Genomic DNA, 12,383 nt, shown 5'->3' with positions numbered 1-12,383 from the left:
CCCCAGAGGTAGAGGGGGTTGTGTACATGGTTGCCTTTAGAGCAGGAGAGAAAATAAGAAGCAACATGTCAATATCTATCTGAGGCTCAGATCTAAGGGACCATTTCCAACTTTTCTGCTACACATGACATGAAAAACTGTTACATACCTTACTATTCAGCAGACTACAGTCAATCAAGATTGGACAGCAAAGAGAAGGACATATACAGATATATTTGTGCCTGCAGTCAATCACTTACTTTGGATTTCCAGCCCCTGGCTTCTTTCTCCGGAATATGTTGAGGAAAGTGTTGGATTTGCAAGGTGCCTTGCCATCCCCGACATGCATACGCACCACATCTGAGGTGGTGAAGGCACTGCGGACGTTCCTCTCAGGCTTGGCTATGATGATGTACATCTTAGGAGTGAACATGCACCCCAGTGCCACTGTCACACTCAGGCTTACTGCAAAACAGGTGGTGATGATCTTGTAGTTGCTCCCAAAATAGATAGGCACAAAGGCCAGCCAGATGATACAAGTGGTGTACATGGTGAATGCAATGTACTTGGCCTCATTGAAATTGGCAGGCACATTGCGAGTCTTGAAGGCATAGTATGTGCAGCTCATGATGAGGAGTCCATTGTAGCCCACAGGAGCCACGACGCCTAGGTTGCTGGTGTTGCAGATAAGGTAAACTTCCTTAATGCTGGGGTAGGAGAGGATGGGCATTGGGGGCTCCAGAATAATCAGCGTAATCACCAGTGTCAACTGCACGCTTATCAAAATGGAGGCAATGACTACTTGGGCCCATGCGCTCATGAAACGTGGCTTGCGGGTACAGATCTTCTTTTTGCTGCCTGCCAGGATGCGTGCAATGCGGTTGGTTTTGGTCACAAGGGCAGAATAGCACATGGCAGAGGAGAGACCCACCAGAAGGCGCTGGAGGTAACAGGACGTTGTGGTGGGTTTAGCTATAAGGGTGAAAGGGCAGACATAACCCAGAAAGATGCCAGCAAGGATAATGTAGCAGAGCTCCCGGCTGGAGGATTTGACAACAGGGGTGTCCCTGTAGAGCACAAAGATAAGGGTGACAAACATGGTGACCAGGATCCCCAGGCAGGAAAAGACCACAGCCACAATAGACTCTATATTGCTCCACTGGAGGTACTTTACAGGGATGGGTTCACAGCCTGCAGTGTACAGAAAAGAAACAGTGTTAGAAAGGTAGCTGCTTGAAGAAAGAACTTTTTTTTCCTGGCTCCAGATATAATCCAAACATTATCTTATTCCTATGTGCCATGGATATTTAAAAACATTTTACAAAGGAGTGAACTGTGGCATGGCAATGTTTGGATGAAATATGTTCAAAAAACAGTCATCAGTTTTGTGTGTCCCAAATGTTTGCTCATGATGCTACAAAGGAAAATGATATTTTGAAATTTTTTAATAAATTTTCTTGAGATACCTGCTGACAAGCCCAGCATATCAAATCCAGAGCTGTAAACAGCCAGACAAACTCAGCAATATCCCTTTATTTCAGTGGGAAAGGATTGTTACAGATCAGTATGGGTAGCTTTTTGACCTCTTCAGACTAACTTACTTTAATCTTTATCAAAATCATAACTTGACCCACTACATTTTTGTGAGCGTGATTTTATAGATAAAAGAAATTAATTAGAGATCTAATAGAAATTATTTAGAGATCTATGAGCAGAAAAACAGTAATAAATCCACAGTTCTAATGCAACTACACCATAGATACCATACATTCTTAGTATATTTCTGTTTAAGCTTGTAAGGGAGGCATTTTTCCCTCTTAGTTTTGCTACTAAATCTTAGCAAGGGCACAGATAGTATACTGAGCGGAAGTTATGCTCAGCCCTTTCCTCCTCAGTATGGAGTACATCTGCAGAAACCAACCTATATGAACTAAAAGCTTCTGAGGCCCACAGTTCTGCTCAATTTATATGCATCTTACACAGGGTGACACAAAATTACCAACTGATACCTCCACCAAAATGTAAAGTCCTTCTTTCCAAATACAAAAGAAGTAAGCAGAGGTATGGATAGAGGTTGAACAGTTTCAGTGTAACCTCATTTTGAGATACAGAAGACGAAAAAATGTTTTTTGTTGAAGTTAAAAATATCAGCCTGAGGCAAAGTTCTGACATGGAAAATTTCTGCTTAACCTTTTAATGTCTGCCAATGTCATATGAACTGAAAGAATGTCTAATTCTGTCCTGTTTGTCTCTGAGTACTGGACTGACTTAACTACAGGTACTGCTTCTACTTAACTACAGGTAATGATGTTACATGTACCCATAACATCAAAAGCAATAGAAATGATAGTACGTGCAACTGGAGGTCTTATTTTACAAAGAAAAGGAATTCTGTTTTGCTCAAAATGGTCTGTTCGAGACTCAGATAGGTGAGAAAACCCATTCTTCCAGCCAGTATTTTCATTAATGGAATATGAAGGAAAAGCTTTTTATTATAAGTAAGAACTTCTAGCCATTGGCCACAGAAGCCCTGAGTAGAAGTTGGCTCCTTCTTTGATTTAATAAGACTAAGAATCAGAAGCTTCTTCTCATTGATTAATACATGAAAAGCTCTTCATAGATGAGAAGCCAACCTGTGGTTGCTGGAAAGGCTAAGTTTCAATGTGGACTTTAAGCTTAGCAACATGAAGCCATACTCATTCTATCTTAAATGATACTTTCAGAGCATTAGCCCTGATTCAGCATGGTAGTTAAGCCTATCAATTGCTTTAAGCTTATCCTGTGTAAGGTCTTAGAAATCTGTTTCATTTAATCAGTGTAATTCTTATGCACCAGCAAGCCCCAAGAGCCACATATGCTACAAACATTGCAAAAAAACACCTAAAACACTTATATCAGCAATGAGTTGTTGGTTGTCAGCACCTGAGAAGGTGAGTCATTTCCCAGCTAGAAGAAAGTGGGCTAGGGAACCTTGTTGAGACTGGAGAAGGATACTCAGGAAATGGTGTATGTATATGTTTTCTTAAAAAACAACAACAAAAACCAAATCCAAAAACCGCCACAAAAAACAAACAAACAAACACAAAAAAAACCAACACAAAAATCCCCCCAAAACTCTCACAACTAACCTAAACCTCAACAAATCAGAGAATTAGTGGCAAAAGCTTAACAGTTAATAGCTTCTAATAAAAAGCTGCTTGGTAGCTTTCATCTACTATTTTCCCTGCACTTTAACCATGAATCATTTCCTAGAGCAGGAGGCTAATCAATTTTTAATTTATTTTTTTAAATTATATTCATACTGCAAAGTCAATAAGACAATCCAAGTAGTTTTCTGCGATCATTAACACATCCCAGGTAACTGATGGCCCCAGAGCTTTATGATTAATTTCATAGTAACTCTGTAAAACTTCCTGTCCTATCTTATTTTATTGCTTATTTAAGATGATTTATGTAAACTGAGTTTACTAGCTTGACATTCATTCCTCTTATGTTGGATTCTGATACTATAAGGGTTATCTCTTCTTGGCACAAGGCCTTCAGATACTGATTTTAGTGACTATTTGTCAAGTTACGTTTTTATCATATGTGGTGAGCAATCCTTTGTGCCTGCTGACTCCTCTTTACTGTACACATATTTAAGGGAAGCAATGTAAAAATATATATATGTATTTAAACATAAAATTAAGATGTCAGAAAAGGATTGCTGAGCAACATAGACTAATTTCAAATGGAGAGAATGAGCACCTTGAAAACCATGTCTCAGGAAATGGGTTAGTATGTGCTTCACATTTCTTGAAAGGACTAAGGATTTTAGAACTTCCACCTGTGATGGAAAATGGGACTAAAACTGCACACATGTTTAGCATTTCAGATTTAAGGCAACGGGAAAAAGATTCTGAAATGTGAGATGTTAATCTCTGTGTCTAGATGCTATGGTGACTGGCACAGTATGAATACAACACATAAAAGCAAGCTATAAAAACACATTTGATGGGAGAAATCCTGGCAATAAAAGAGAATTCCAAGTTAAATGGTACCAATGGTACCCACAAAATTCAACAGCCAAAGTTTATCTAGCTCAGTCATCCTTTTCTAAAGGTTAGAATAGCATTAGCTTCTCTTCACAACTTTGCACTATGTACTGCAATTTAAGTAAATGAGTTGCAGGGGTTAATTTATTTATTTTTTTTCCTCAATAAGACAGAATGAAGAAGCTGCACAAGAGCAGACTGCCATTTTGATGATCTCTAGGAAATAAGTCGATGGCTGTGCTGTCATTTGGCTGATGTTACTGGGATTTTAGAACAGCAGCAGTCCAGTCTCCTTGCTGAGAAGAAGCACAAATCAGCAGGTCATCTACTGATTTCATTAAAAGTTAATAGATTGCAACATGCCCCTGAGATTTTTTCCAGCACTGATGCTTTCCTCACTGCTTTCAGCAGTGCTTGTCATTTTGACATGCCCCCTTTTGAGCTATTTTGGGCAGCTGGTAGGATTGTGAACCATATTCGCTCAAGTGCACATTGATCTCTCACTATGTTCTTGTTCTGCCTTATTGATTAAAAACAAGTCCCAGTTTTCTTCCCTGAACAGTAGATACACTTCCCTGAATAGTAGATACAAACAATTCTGTGAACCTCCCAGACTAACAGAACCCTGTTGTCTATGGATATCTGCTTTAAATTTAACAGAAACTGGTGTCCTAGGAGGTGGCAGTTGAATATGAGCTTTTTCAGTGGTCAGGACATTTATGAAGGGTGCTGTGGATTTTCTGGTGTCTGGTAATACAAGATGTTTTTCCACAACTGGGGCCCTTACAGAAAGTGTTTTTCAAGAACTCTTCTTACATGAAATCTGAAGAAACTGAATGATGTATAACTGATTTCTGTATCCTGACAAAACTTCTTTGGAGTGGATTCAGTTACACACCAGAGAGAGGGAAGAAGGTGTGTGTGAGGGCTTTAGGGTGAAAGGGATGAGATATAGGCAGATACTCACACATCTGGGACATGGCCACAGCTTATTTGTCACAGGAAGCCAAGAGAGATAATGGGTCAAGTTTCACAGTTTATTGTGATTCATAATATATTTTTAGCTGGGGAAGTGGCCAGCTTTCCCTCTCTAAACAAATCTTCTGAAAGCTCAATTTGGCTTCAGTGACTAGCTTAACAGTACCTCTTGGAACTATTTAATCAAGGTACTTGAATGGTGATTTGAGTACTTCGTCTATGTGTTAGATACTACAGCATCATCTAGCTTCCAGCCAGTCTTATTAAAGGACAAAGATGTGATAAGTTGCATATCTGATCTTCAGGTAGGTAGTCAGGTTGTTTCTCTGACTAGGAACGATGCCCTGCTGAATACTGACATCTGCATGGGGCAGAGATGCCAGTAGTCTTTTACAGGGATACAAAGCAAACCTCAAGGTCAAAGTGGTACTTCTCAGTGCATTAAATCTATTTTCTTGGGATAATGGTTACTGCAAAGCCCAGAGCAAGTGTGGAGGTTGTCCTTGATAGGTACAAAATAACAGAAAGATGCCATAGCATACAACTCATCCAAAGCATATACACAGGGGAGACCAATTCTAGCTATTTCCCTTTCTTCTGACAGCCTTTTTTAGGATTTTGTTGATGTTCCTCTGGCTCGCAAGTGCAGTGAGAATGATCTTTATACCAAATTAAAGTCTGATATTCAGTTACTGAATGGTCTAAAATCACAGATAAAGTATCACTAATTGCGTGGTAGAATGATCAGAAAGAGTATCGAGTCAATCTGACAAGAATGCACTGAGCTCTTATGATAATCAGTGCTAAAATTGCAGCGAATGCTGCTAAGTTCATTAGTAATCTAAACAGCTTTATCAATGTTTATGCTAACTGAAGGTGAGGATCAGACAAATTATATAATTTCTTCTTGGCAGAAATTTTGCTGTCTTTATTGTCACTGCTGTTGAACTGAGCCAAAAGTTACAGCACCTTTCACTCACTCTAAACTGCACTGGGATGCGTGTTTATGCATGCTGCCACCTTACTCTCCACCACACACCATTCTCCATGTAAAATGGGAATGCATTTGGAGGGACATGTCCCTACCTGTCAGGTCAGCATTCGGCCACCAGCCAAGCTCACAGGCTTTACATGTGAATTCATCCTGAACAAATTCATTCTCCTTGCAAGCCGTGCAAATCCAGCAGCAACTCACTTCTCCTTTCCTGATCACCTGTAATGCAAAATACATCCTCAGCTATGATCCACTATAAGACAACACAGAAGCCTCCTCAGCAAATAGATACTACTGGCACTGTTTAAATTATGACAGGATTCCTGTGTAAGACACATTTCAAACAACTAGAAAACATGAATCCTGATTCTGTATCTACCCCTGCATATAAAAGTTTGTGCTTAGGAATTCAAGGATAATCCCCAGGGACAATTCAATTCTGTTTTGGGGGAAGCAGGTCTAAATTAAAAGTACAAAACCATTTTCCCTTTGGTACACAGGCATGGTGAGTGTTATATTTTCAATCAATCTTGAGAAGATGCTTAATAGCTCAGCCCAAGCTTAATATCTATCACATCGTAAAAAGCAGTAAACAAAGTCAAAGGTTAGAACAAAGAGTGCTTCATGGATGCACACACACACACATATATATATATATGTGTATGTATGTATGTATATACACACGAGCACAGGCACCCATACCTAATTTCCAATTTACATGGAAGTCTCTTTGGCGCTTATTACACTAGTGTAAATAGAAATTCAAATAAGAGCAAATTAAAAAATATACTGCTAAAGGAATGTAATGGGTCCTAGTAGAAAATAAAACCAATATGTGGTAACAAAGAGCATGCTCTGGAACAACTCTTTTGGAGACAAATGTCCCTGGAAGTTGTATTTTTCTCTGCTGTGAAGACTGCTAAGTGTAATGATCCAATGTTGAAAAGATGGTTTCCATGTCGTGACTCCTAGTTTCATTACACTGAGGCTGAAATAAAGATTAAGGATATCTCTAGCTCATGAGGCTCCAACAAAGATTCTGTTCCAGTTTGTCAGAAAAGAGGACCCCAGTCTTCTCTCCAGGATCTTCCTATCCAACTATATGCAGAGCTAAATGCAGTATTGAAATACAAAATGTTTGGTTTTTTGAATTCTGGTTTTGTGGGCTTTTTTTGTTGACATTTCCTCCTGTGGATAGAGTCCAATAGAATTAAATGGAAGCCGAAGCTGGCATTTGTATGCACAGTGTTTACATATACACACATACACAAACTGCACAATCTCAAAAACAGGGAAAAGATGTTTTGGAGTGTAGTAAATACTGATAATGTTACCCCTCCAAGATTGCTGGAGTATGTCACTAAGCCTTTGCCAAATCATCAATCACTTATTGCTTAGAGTAGCAATGTTGAATTAAAAAGCTGCAAACATGCTTATTAAATGAAATTAGAAAGGAAGGTCTGCTCTAAGGTGATTTTCCTGAATGGGCTTTTTGCCATTTTAAACTTACTGCATCCATACCATTTTGATAGTGGTGAAACATGTCTTTATGTCATCCAGACATGGCAGGTGGCAAATTATTTGTAGCTTGATAAAAGTGTTACTGTTTGGTAAACACAGAGTGATTTCACTTGTGTTTTCATATTTCCTGTTGTGAACATGAGATACAAATAGACTTTTTTTTTTTTCCTTTTTCTTGCAGATGTTATTGCTGGAACAAAATACTGGATTCCCATGGGTCATACTATTTTCAGGACCAGCCCCCAAGTGAATCACAGCCACTGAATGTTGTAGACAATGACTAAGTGAAAATCTTGTTCTTTCTCACATAAGGTGAAATTAAAATCCTGTCACACTAGAAGATTCTGCATCACTACAAAGGCCAATTTTAGAAAATATGGGCCTGTATATGGTATTGTAAGAGTAAGATGTTAATCTAGAAGTCTTCCTACACTTTTGGCTTTCCGGAAGTGAAGGAAGTCTTATACCTTGGCTTGAAAGAAACATGCTCATGTTTAGGGAAAAAACACTGACTGGTTATTCACATTTCTGCAACAGAAAGTAAGTGTCTGAGGCACACCTTAATCTGTCCCTTCAAGCAAGGCTCACTGCAAACAGACCGGACCATTCCACTCTTATTCATCTGAATCCTGTAGTCGTCGATGTTGAGCACACCCTCGTGCCAGGTTCCAATGAGGACATAGTCATAGCGGTTGGGCTCTATGTACTGCAGGTTCATGATGTCATACCTGCAAGGGAAAAAAGAGAAAGCGAGTCACTGTCCTGCAACATGAAGGACCAAAATGTACATTGCCCTACTCCTTGTGCTTCCATAATATTAATGTCATCCCTTAACAACAGGGACTAGAGTTTCATTCCAACACAAAATGCCATAGGATTTGCAGCAGAATCATGGGAAATGACAGCTCTGATTGATTGCCACACAATTACCAGTTGCCTGCTTACATAAAGCTGTGGATATAAAGTTGTGCGTCCAGAAAGAACTGCACATCAAAGACAGAAGGCTCTGCTAAAGATGCACCTGTAGACACTGTCTGAATGGTGTGTTTTTCAGCCATCTTTCAAGGTGTCTTTAACTTTCACTTGGGGCTTACATACAGGTTGGTTGCAGAATAACCCCTTCTGGGAGCTCTAAAATAATCAGTAGAAATGCTCAAACTAATGGAACCGCTGTGCCATAAGTTAACTGTAAGCACTAGTTCAACTATTTATATTATCCAGCCCAGTGAGACTATCAGGAAAAGTCAGCAGCTCAGGCACAAATTTTACTTTCTCACCCTAGGCAAGTAGGAGAGAACTTCCCAAGGCTACTGTAATGGAAGCATAAAACACTGCTACCATAAACATTCAGCTTCCCTGCCTCCATTGTTGCCTTCCATGTGATGGGCCTGGTGTGTGCACATCCCTTACTGGTAATTACTCTACTCCTCCTTTAATCCACAGAATGTGACCTGTGCAAAGAAGTGCTTAAGTATGGTGATTTCTTAGTAGAAAATAAGCAAGAATGGGGGAATGAATTTTAGAGTTTGCACAGAGAGAAAGAATCACGAAAGAGGCCAGACCTACAAGTTGATCTCTTAAGATGAGAAGCGGGAGAGCATTGTTTAAAAAAGTACAAGAAAGATGTCTGAGAATCAGAAATTAGCACTGGAGCTCAAAATCACAAATCATCTTCTCTTTTCCAAGCCTGGGAGTTACTGTCTTGTTTTTCTCTACTGGATTGTCTTAGTCTCTGGGAAAAAAGTCTTTTGTTTGAGTCTTGCTAATCTGCATGTGCATTAGGAATGAAAGGTAAGCAAAGTATGAGCCATAAATAAAACTGGGATGCTTGGTTGTGGGCAAAGAGACATATCCATTTCTTTTTCCTGATGAGGTTCAAACATACAAAATTTCAACTCTCTCTGCACTTTACAGAGGAAAGAGGTGCTAGAATTACTCTCTAGATGTCTGCTTTTCTTAACTGAGTCTTTGGGATCTCTCTAGTTAAAGATGATTTAAGGAAGTGCATATTTACAACTATATTTAGACCTTGGTCTTGCAAATATGCATGCTCAGACCTTGTCAGTGCCATTGCAGAGCTCTACTGAATCACATGGGAAAAGGGACTTACGCCACTGGGCTCAATAGAGCTCCAAGCAGGAGGCAGCTCCATTGGTTGGCACTCAGCTACTAATCAGGGAGTTGCTTAGAAAAGGGGTAGATTTCAAATTCACTAGGAAACAATTCCTTCTCATATCCCAGTTCTTACAAAGAAAGAACATTAAAAAAAGGGAATACTGTTCTCAGTATTGTGAAGAATCAGGATAGCAAGAAACTCTAAGAGTCATGCACTTTATAATGTAGACTCAACAGACAGGAGGAACATTGAAGAAAGTACTTGCCTCTTCCTCGCAGGAAGAACCTACTTGGATTTTAGTGTGACCTTGTATTAGACTGATACAAAATCAGTTACTCTAGGCTGAAAAATTAATTCAGAAAGAGGAATAAAAGATTACTAAAACCTCACATTCTCTTAATGGAATTTTTGAGCCTGCACAGATTGTTTTCAGTTTTGAAAAAATATATTATAAGGCACAGAGTGGCATTAATGCAATATCAATCAAGAGTTGGCAATTTCAGGGATATGATTTTAGGTTGAAAGCCATTCTTATGTTTTCTTATAATACTGTTCCCTTTTCTATCAGTTATCTGTCAAAGAATGAAGTATGCAGACTAAAAGCTCTTACACAGTCTTGCATAATGACAAGTTGTAGTACAATGTTTGTGGCTTTGATATGCAGCTTCAATTTTAAGTGGAAAAATGTGGTCTAACAAATACATTTGGTATATGGAAACATGCTTATATCCTTTATCCTTTCCTTCTTCTCATTAATGAAAAATTTCTGCTTTGAGTAAGGACAAGCTCAGTGCTAGAATACCTCCCCCATCCCCTCACTCACATATGTACAACTTTAACAGTCTGGGGCTGTGTCCAAGCCAAAAATTATTATCCTAAAAGAAGTGGGTTTTACAAGAGTTGTAAAGCTCTAAGAGAGTGAGGATCATAGAGGCAGCTGGATTTCACACATCTATGGCAGCATTTACAGAACGCATGAAAACATTCTGCAGAAAAGTAAAGGAACCCTTCTTTTAATATAACAGCAAGGTTTCTAGTATGTTGGGAAATGATGTGACCAAATAGGTGGTGTCATATGAACATGTTACTTGTGAAGTGAGCCAGACCATTAGCCAACTGGTCACAGGCACACTCTTACTCTGATAGTCTGAGATACCTGAAGTTACCTTTATCCATAGTCATAATACCAAACTGGCAGTGAGATTTGCTGTCCTGGGAGGCAGAAGAGAAAACAACAATGCTGAGCAATGCTGGGATGTAACTGTCCAAAATAACCACCTATAAAGCCAAACTCCAAAATGACGACATATATTTGACAAAAAAATCCTTTATATACAAGTTGAAGGTAAGTTGCTTCATAGCTGCCATAAGCAAAAAGCAGGCAGTTATCCTAGAATAGACAAGAACTCAAAATGGATCTGTCACCTGCCCTTTGCACAGGCCCAGACAAGAATGTGGTATTGACTAATTCATCCTTCACACCTCCTCCAGGCATTTCTGGGAATTTGAGTGATATGATTACTATTGAGAAGGGAAATGGGAGGTACTCAATGAAAGTAAAAACTTTTGCAATTTTAACAGCAGGTTCTTAATGACAGTACAATAAGCACACACTGTTGATTTTCTAGAGCTACATCCACGTCATTTTTCTTGGAGGCAGTGCAGTCAGTTAAGTGACTGCATTTGTGCCCTTCTGATAAAGGTCTGCTTCACATTTCTGCTTAAAAGCTCCTCAAAGAAAATATTCTGCACAGAAGAATCAAACCTTTAAAAAAGTGCTTCATGTTTTCTAATCTCATTGTGACAAAAGCTTGAAACCATGAATTGAGCCTGAGAGAGAAAAAGAGTTACATCTAAATAAATGGTTAGGGTTTGATGAAGCTGTTAGGGGTTCAAAACAGGAAATTATGTCAGTGTCAGGCAAACATAACTACAGATATCTCTATCCACTTTACCCATGATGATTGTAACTATAAGCTTCTGAGAGTCAATTCCTCAAAGAACCTCACATATTTTGAAAATAAAGTATGAGGAAGGTTTCTGCCTTCTGAGAGTGACTATACATTTATTCCATCTTGTGAAGTTGATGTACTTATATGATATGGTAACATAATATAAAAAAACTTTTTACATATTTGTGCAACATTCTTGCACTGGCATAAAAAAGCTTAAAAAATGGGGAAATTTCAGGTCTGGCTCTTTGCTGTATTTAGGGTGGTTGTATGGAGTGTTTATCTTTTCATTTTGCTGAGGTACAAAAGTTCTTTTGGGTTTTGATACACTTGTATGGTCCATTCACTCATCCACAAAGAGTTTTTCCATGTGGAGCCGTAGAAACACTAGGGCTAGTCTGGGCCTAAATACAATTCTGAATGGGCATAAACCACTGCTGGCATACAAAGACCTGACAATCTGTATAGATCACATTACATATACACATCACCATTCTCTGATATGATATTGACCATGTCATAAATGCCACAGACTGAGCCAAGGAATACAGCATGAATAACAAAAGGTTTAATTGAACTTTCTTGCCCAATCTTGCTAACTCCAGCTGTGAAAATACAGATAATGAACAACAAAAAACCCTACTTGAAAAAAACTCATCAAATTCTAAATAGGCCAGGGAGTTGAGAGAAATGAACCCTGTTATAGATCAAACCAATGGATGAATGGGTCTATCATTCTAACCTACTCAGAAAAATTCCCTGATATAAACTCTTCAAATTTTGAATTCCGGAAATGTTCATTCTTATTC

General features: G+C 38.9%; 1 protein-coding gene across 1 annotated transcript in view; it reads right to left on the bottom strand.

Annotated features, from left to right (window-relative positions):
- Positions 1-219: 219 nt before the first annotated feature.
- Positions 220-12,383, bottom strand: part of GRM1 (glutamate receptor, metabotropic 1) — a gene marked incomplete at its 5' end in the record, with an annotated part of 37,546 nt that continues 25,382 nt past the window's right edge. The window contains 3 exons of the mRNA XM_010184629.1: positions 220-1,170; positions 6,078-6,204; positions 8,066-8,234. Coding sequence (XP_010182931.1) covers positions 236-1,170; positions 6,078-6,204; positions 8,066-8,234 — 1,231 coding nt within the window. The remainder of the gene's footprint in view (positions 1,171-6,077; positions 6,205-8,065; positions 8,235-12,383) is intronic.

This window comes from Mesitornis unicolor, unplaced genomic scaffold (genome assembly GCF_000695765.1).
Source record: "Mesitornis unicolor isolate BGI_N332 unplaced genomic scaffold, ASM69576v1 scaffold4605, whole genome shotgun sequence".
In the NCBI taxonomy this organism is placed as follows: domain Eukaryota; kingdom Metazoa; phylum Chordata; class Aves; order Mesitornithiformes; family Mesitornithidae; genus Mesitornis; species Mesitornis unicolor.
This window is presented reverse-complemented; position numbering and strand designations above follow the sequence as displayed.